The sequence below is a fragment of the Nuphar pumila genome, chromosome 9 (assembly GCF_984573655.1).
Source record: "Nuphar pumila chromosome 9, dmNupPumi1.hap1.1, whole genome shotgun sequence".
Lineage (NCBI taxonomy): Eukaryota > Viridiplantae > Streptophyta > Magnoliopsida > Nymphaeales > Nymphaeaceae > Nuphar > Nuphar pumila.
The window spans coordinates 6,057,018-6,064,990 of NC_143257.1; the positions used below are offsets into that span (position 1 = coordinate 6,057,018).

Genomic DNA, 7,973 nt, shown 5'->3' on the forward strand with positions numbered 1-7,973 from the left:
GCAGAAAAATGCTAGATTTATGCTTTTTTTTTAATTTCTCACAAGTTTTTGACAAACGAGATTTTTGCCGAAAAAAACATTTGTCACTATGCTTTCTTCATGGATGTATGATCTGGTCAAGCCTTACTATATTTCAAAGTTTGACCAACTTATAGAAACAAATAGTAAACAATGTGGAACATCTCGGAGAAGATTGACGAGCAAGATGAGATTTTTCATCATGTAACTTTTAATATAAAACTTTTTCCCGACCCATGAAATTGCCAAACAGTGAAAGAATAGGATCTATTAGACCAAACTACCAAGAACCCATCAAGAGATAATATAATCAAACAAGCACACACAATAATCCATCAGATCTTTCTTCATAAGCATGAGATGTCAAACATATTAAACAACAAAATCAAAGCAAAAAAGAAGAGAACCACATGGCAATGTCATTTGAAAAATCAAAATAAAGAACACTAAAACCCTAATTAAACACTCATGATATTTAAAAGAATCCAAATCAATACCCTAAATGATCCTAAAAAAAAAAATCATGTATTTATGCTAATTAAAAATCTCTTAATATTCTAATAAAAATCAAACATTCATTACATGCCTAATGATAATAAAAAAAAATACAGTCGGGTTTGTATTAAGTATATGACGCAACCTGAATGCAAATTCCTGGGCATGGGAGTGAAAAAAATGCCGACCCAAATATTATTTGGGTTGACCCCACTAATATGCATCATGTTTGGGTCATGTTTTTTTTGGGTACCCGACCCAACCTTGTTTTTTTGCCAAGTACTCGACCCAACCAGAGTATTTTATATGTACTTTTAATAAAAAAAAATCTGAAATTTATGCAGATCCAGAACTGGGATTCTACTTTTGTGACCCAGCAAAACCCGAACCCGGTAATTTGTTATTTCGGCAGGTTCAGGTATACCCTAACATGTCTGGTACCCAACATATTCCTCATCGTGGCAAGTTTTTATGAACATGAAGTTTTTATGAAATAAATCTAACCCTTAGATGGATTCAACACGACTGGTTTGATATGAAGCGATACTTGGATCATGTCTTTTTTTATAAAAAAAATTATGAATATCATAAGATTTTGATACAGCCATTGCTTTTAATTTGAATTGCAAAACATATGGCTAGAATTCTGGCAATTCAAATAGGGATCTTCTCTATCTGTCCTCCTAGATCACATATAGGGGGGGCAGATTTTATCAAAACAAGAGTAATTGCAGCGATGAGATCCCAAGGTGGGTTTGATGAAAAACATATGAGATTAGGGATGACTGGATCCAGTTCCTGATGCAAATATGCCTCGAGCAAAGAATTCAATCATACAATCTCCTTAAAACAAAATAGTAGTGAACTTTCTTGGCCTTGACCCATTTTTTTTTCTTTCTTATCATGTTGGCTTGAAAGACAACATTTGCTCATTCCACGATCTGTTCATACTCATTTTTACTTTCCAAACCATTTTTTTATTTTTACTCGGAGAAACCGGCCCAGGTGCAGAGACCTAGCCATGCTGGCTCAGCCTGCGGTACTAATGATCTCTGTTCATGTCAGTGTAAAACTACGAGGGCTTACCCTTCTAGAGTCATTCCTAGGATCTCTAATTCGTTCTAGGTGCTGCATGTCAACAACAAACACCAATAAGAAATTTCCCACCTTTACATGGAACATAAAAATTTTCTTTACATATTTCCCACCTTTTTCATTCCACTTAGAAAGAAAGCCCCTCCCTTGCCAACAATATATCCCCCCCCCCCCCTCCACTACTCACCACCTACATACCAACAAAAAATAAAATCCCAAGAAAAACACAGAAAAACGCTTGATCAAAAATCCCCACAAACTCCAAACACCATGACAACAATCAAAAGGGCAAATTAATAAATCTCCTATAAAAACCTTTATTCCAATCTATTCAAACCACATCCTAAAATCTTATTAAAATTTCAAATGAAAGGAACCCCTAAACCCCTATAAATCAAACTCATCTTTTTTTTTTTAATAGTTAACACTAACAACAACAAACCCGGCACGAGAAAAACTGACACCCTGCCTGCGGTATGAGACACCAAAAGTAAACCATCTCCTTTGCTAGTGGCAGAAGATGACCTTGAGCTCCTTAGGAGAAGTGCACTGTTGGGCGAGCGAAGGGGTGTCATAAGCATAGGTGAAGGTGGCGGGGCAGGCTTGTTTGAAGAACTCCGAGTACGTAGAGGCCATGCACGTAGCCGGGCTGTTGTAGTAACCCCTGCAACATAGCTTGTCTCTGTTGAACGCACTGCACCCGCTCATGCACCCGACCACCGCACCACCGACGAGCTTCCTCAGCGGCGCCGGACACGTATCGAGCAGGTTGGCACGGCATCCCACCACTGGGCATTCTCCGCGTCCCTCGTGCGGCGTCACGGTCATCGGGAGGTTGAACCCGTCGACGAGGCTCACGGAGTAGGAGGAGAGGTCGGTCTGTAGGCTGTGGAGGGAGAACTGCGCCAGCGTCGCCGGGGTCACGCCACCCGCCCCTCCGCACTCGATCCGGCCCCCGCAATCGCCGGTGGAACAGGAGAACTTGCCGGCCGAGTAGGTGCAGGCCGTCCGGGCCCAGATACGGCCGGACCAGGGGGAGTTCGGCACTGGAAAGGTGCGGTACTGAAGGGTCTCGAGGGCAAAGCCGCCGCGCTCCAGCACATCGTAGCCGGAGTTTGGCTGGATGGCCGGCCAGATAGTGAAGGGGCAGTTGTTGACCACGGTAAGCACCAGTGGTGACGCCCCTGCTGAAAGGGCTAGGAGGGAGAGGAAGAGAAGGTGGTGAAGCGTCGCCATTGCTGCTGTCTAGGGAGAGAGAGAGAGGATGTGTGGAGAAAACGAAGGGGTGCATGGGTATTTATACAGGAGAGAGAGAGTGAGGATGGAGGAGGAGGTATCGCCTACGGTTTCCTTTTGAATGTTTTCTCATCTCTTTCGGGTCAATGGTATGATGGTAATGCATTTTGAAACGTAACAGATCCACTCATCCCTATCTTATTCTGCTCTCCTGTTTGTTTGTTTGCTTTTGTTTTTGGCAAGCTGAAGTTAGGTAGACCTTTACATAGCAAATACATAATCACTCACCACCGTGGTGGTTACCCATGTGGTCAGTGAGGTCCTGTGTCAAAGAAGACCCAGGATCGAATCATGACTGTAATTGCTTTATCATGATTGTGGCACATAAGGCTGGGTGGTCGTTTTCTCAACCCGAGAGTTTTACCTCGCAAGGAAGCAAGCCCATTAAGTGACCTGGTCCTTGGTGAGGGTTTTCCTTGTTAGAAAAAAACATAATCACTCAAACATTAGAAGAAAACCAATCAAGTGGCTGCCTCCTATTTTCATACCTTCATCTCATACCCTTTGTGTGATCTCCTTGTTGCAAGTTGTTTTCATCAAATTTAACAATGTAGATGATTTCGGATAGTCGATTTGATAAAAAATGAACTTTTTTTTTTATGATGAGGAACCCTTGATGAGAACCAGGCCACTTAATGGACCCAGCCCCGGCGAGGCAAACCCTGGGTGGGCCCACATATCCAGCCTGCCTTACATGGCATACTTTGGATTGTACATGTTTTTCTTAGCAAAAAAATAAGATTTTTAATTATAAAATTTCGATGCTTTTAAGGCCATTGATTTTGAATGACTGCACAGAGGTCAGATTTTGGTCATTAAAATAATGATCTTCACTAAACAGGAGCATATCGATTTTATCTACTGGGTCAGATTTGATGAAGATGAAAACATGCAACAATAAAATCCCATATAGAGTATGGCATAGGGTATGAAGATAGGGATGAGTGGATTCTGTTTCTGACAAACCTCTCATGCCAAAAACCAGCCCTATTGGGCTGTTTGGGTGACCAAAAACCTAGTTCAGGTTTTTTGACAGAAAAAAAAGTGTGGCGTTTCCTGGCTGGTGGCTAGCCAGAAAATGGCTGGCCAGCCATTTCCCAGCCGGTGGATGGTCGAAAAATAGCTAGCCAAGTCAAAAAAAAGAATGGCTGTCTTGGGCAATCCCTAGGCCGGCCATTTTCCAGCCGATGGCTGACAGGGCTATCATAAAAACAAAAATGCAAAACAAAGAAAATGTTATCCGGCTATTATCCAGCTGGTGGGCGAGTAGCACTGCCCTCTCTGGGTGGTACCAGTCCGGCCACTTTTCGGCCAGAAGAATGTTGGATTTAGAAGTTGTATTGGGAGGTGGGGGAAGAGAGAGAGAGAGAGAGAGAGAGAGAGAGAGAGAGAGAGAGAGAGAGAGAGTTGGGAGGGGAAGGAGGGGGTTCTTTTTTCAACCCAAGTTTTGATGTCACCTAAACACACCAAAATTTGTTTTTTGGGCCCAAAACCCAGTTTAAATTGAGTTTTGGGTGTCATCCAAACGGTACCTTGGTGTATGTTTCTTCTCTGTTCCAAACAAAAAAATGGGGATAACATGATAAGATATTTACATTAAGAGATTGTTGTGAGCTCACGTTGCATGAACTTTTTTTTCAAGGGTTTGAAATTGATTTGTCACAGAAAGGAAAGCAAATCAAAACTTGGCGAGTGTTGGGCCCTAATCTAATTCAGGACGAAAGAATTCAAGCAACACCCAAACGCCCAAATGCAAACCTCAATTAAGAATAAATTTGATTTAGTCTGACTCGGCTAAGTTGGGGTCGAATGAGACAGCTGTATGGTTAAGTGGCACAGGAAATGAAAACCTACCCACTAAGAAATACAATTTATCAGATTTTTGGTATTTTTTTTCGAAATTCTGACCATATAGGTGTGTTCAACATGATTGATTTACTAGAAATCGACACTTTGATCATGCATTTTGGATGAAAAAAACAGTATATAGAGATACTTCAAAAATTTATAAAAATTATAGGCGGTTGATTTTTGAAACCTTATAAAAACCTATCAATGCATCAGAATCAAATGCTCTAAGCACATAGATCACATCTGTAATGTTAGAATTAAAAAAAAAAACACCAAAAAACCAATAAAATGTTTCTTAATGTGTAGGTTGGGTAGGTTTTCATTCCCCTAAGTCGCACTATAATAACGAGGGTCTAGGGTTCGAATTCCACTGAGGTTTATCTCTCAACTTGGCTATAAAAATAAAGTTTTAACTAATTGTTACTTTTTCTTATCATATATATTATTCTTCGAGTTGATAGATTAAAAGCAAAAAAACCTTCAATTTGTTTGTCATTTTATTTCTAGAAAGTTTCAATTTGTTTTTTCACCTGTATACAAGTCTCTTTTCATCTTAGTAGAATACCTTCATGCTTAATTGGAATAGTCAAACTTCTCTACAAGTGAAAAATGGTATTCACCAGGTCAGGTAAATCTAAGTTTATTGACAATGAATAACCTAATTACATAAAGCTACTTCAATATAACCACTTTGGAATTTAAATCTACTACCTTTCTGTATGATATGGTCAAGCCTTACTATATTTCAAGTTTAGTCAACTTATAGAAAAAATAGTAAACAACGTGGAACACCTCAGTTAAGATTAATGAGCAAGATGAGATTTTCTTTTTTTCATACCACCGAGATGGTATCCCATGTGGTAATGTGGTAAGCAGGGTCCTGTGCTAAGCTGAATTCTCAGGTTCCAATCCCTCTTTCACATGGGGGCTTAAGAGATATTTGGTAGGGGTCTGCCTAACCCTAGCTTGCCTTTCAAAAAAAATAAGATGAGATTTTTTTATAATGTATAATTTTGTAACTTTTGAAACTTGTGCTGTGTCAAAGTCAAAATAAGTTAGCTTTGCTACTCTGGAAATTCAAAAACCCCTACCCACATGATTATCTATGGATTTACTTGGACCAAACCAGCTAGAGAAACCAGCTACGAATCTTGGAAAAGCATGGACCAACCTGGACAATCCAAGGTTATTTCAAACAGTCGAGAGAGAGAGAGAGAGAGAGAGAGAGAGAGAGAGAGAGAGAGAGAGAGAGAGAGAGAGAGAGAGAGAGACCAACTTTAAAGAATGTTAACAAATTTAAATCTCTCTCTGCTGTTGTAGATAGGTTTAGGGTTCTCTCTCATGGTTAGAGTGAACCCTAATTCGATTTTAGGTTTAGGGTTTGCCAAATAAGCTATGTTTTATGCTTGGTTTTTAGGCCATTGTATTTTAATAATAATTTTTGCAATTTATTGGTTGAATGCCAGCTAAATTCAATTTTTTTTAGTATACATAGATTTTGGGGGTTTTATATTTTAATCTCTATTTTGCCATTTTTTTGGATGAATGCAAGCTTCTAATATTTTTTTTGGGTATGCTTAGATTTTAGGAAATTTTGTTCTTATTTTAATATTTATTGAGTAAATGCATCATTACAAGAAATCTGTGGATTAGCAAAGGTCGTAATCCATCGTTAATCAGTCGCTGAATAGTTTAGAGACAGATTACTTTCATCACAATTTTCTAGTCGCTAATTAGCGATGGAAAATATCTGTCGCTACTTCCATCGCTAATTTATGATGAATTAGCGAATGCCATGATTCATCGCAAGGCTGTCGTTAATCCATAGATATTTGGTTTTGCGACAGATACACATCTGTCACTAATTCTATCACTAATGTAGTGACGGATTACAATCCGTCGCAAAACATCACCGATTCAAGTTTTCAATGAATAAATATTTGTCCCTAATCCATCGTTAAATTGGAGGCTGATACTAATTAGCGACAGATAATATCCGTCGCACAAAATTTTAAAAAAATTGTTTGAAATATAAATATCGAGAAAAAATTTCTCGTTATGCAATTTATATCCTGTGTATAAAAAATAAAGTACACATAAAAAATACATATACAAAGCAGCTGAAACAATTTATCGATCCACTATAATCCTCGCCAAGTTTTAATTATTTACAAGTGAACATTTACAAAGAGTTTATTTTGAAACAATAAGAAGGTACAACAAATTCAACACATGTGTCTAATCATCGCCAAGATTCTGATCATCATCTTCTTCATTGTTTCGATCTGCCTCTGCATCCATGCCTCCATCAACTCCTCTACGCTGATTATCTCCAGCATCCTATAAGAGAAAATAAATGTTAGTATTGATAAACAAAATATAATGAAATAAATTATATGCAATGCACCTAATCTAAGGCAATTAAAGTAACATGAATGAATTACACATAGACTAGCTAGCAATAAAGTGAAGAACATTAGCATGATTTAGATATGTGTTCTAAGGCTGACAAAAACAAAATCATAGTGATTCAATCATGCAGATATGTGTTCTAAGGTTGTCAAAAAAATATCATAGTGATTCAAGCATGCATATATGTGTTATAAGACTGTCAAATAAATGTCTTCTGTATCACAATCATGTTTATATGTGTTCTAATGTTGTCAAAAAACTCTCATAGTGATTCAATTATACATATATCTGTTATAAGGTTGTCAAAAAACTTTCATAGTGATTCAAGCATGCATATATGTGTTCTAAGGCAGTCAAACAATTTCATAATGATGAAATCATGCTTATATATGTGTTCTAAGGTTGTCAAAAAACTTTTATAGTGATTCAATCATGCAAATATATGTGTTCTAAGGTTGTCAAAAAACTTTCATAGTGATTCAATCATGCATATATGTGTTATAAGGCAGTAAAAAACTTTCATAGTGATGGAATCATGCTTATATGTGTTCTATTATTGTAAAAAAACTGTCATAGTGATTCAATCAAGTATATATGTATTTTAATGTTGTCAAAAAACTTTCATATTGATTCAATCATGCTTATATATGTTATAAGGCAGTAAAAACTTTCATAGTGATGAAATCATGCTTATATGTGTTCTATTGTATTGAAAAAACTCTCATAGTGCTTCAATCAAGCATATATGTGTTCTAATGTTGTCAAAAAACTTTCATACTGATTCAATCATGCATATATGTGTTATA

General features: G+C 37.7%; 1 protein-coding gene across 1 annotated transcript; it reads right to left on the minus strand.

Annotated features, from left to right (window-relative positions):
* Positions 1 to 1,835: 1,835 nt before the first annotated feature.
* LOC149828304 (osmotin-like protein) lies at positions 1,836 to 2,875 on the minus strand. Its single transcript, XM_090016813.1, has one exon. The coding sequence runs from the start codon at positions 2,842 to 2,844 to the stop codon at positions 2,116 to 2,118; it is 729 nt and encodes a 242-aa protein (XP_089872939.1). The 5' UTR covers positions 2,845 to 2,875; the 3' UTR covers positions 1,836 to 2,115.
* Positions 2,876 to 7,973: the final 5,098 nt, after the last annotated feature.

Bases quoted from the DNA above. Each gene is read 5' to 3' on its own strand.
- LOC149828304 (XM_090016813.1), bottom strand. From the start codon at position 2,844: ATGGCGACGCTTCACCACCTTCTCTTCCTCTCCCTCCTAGCCCTTTCA.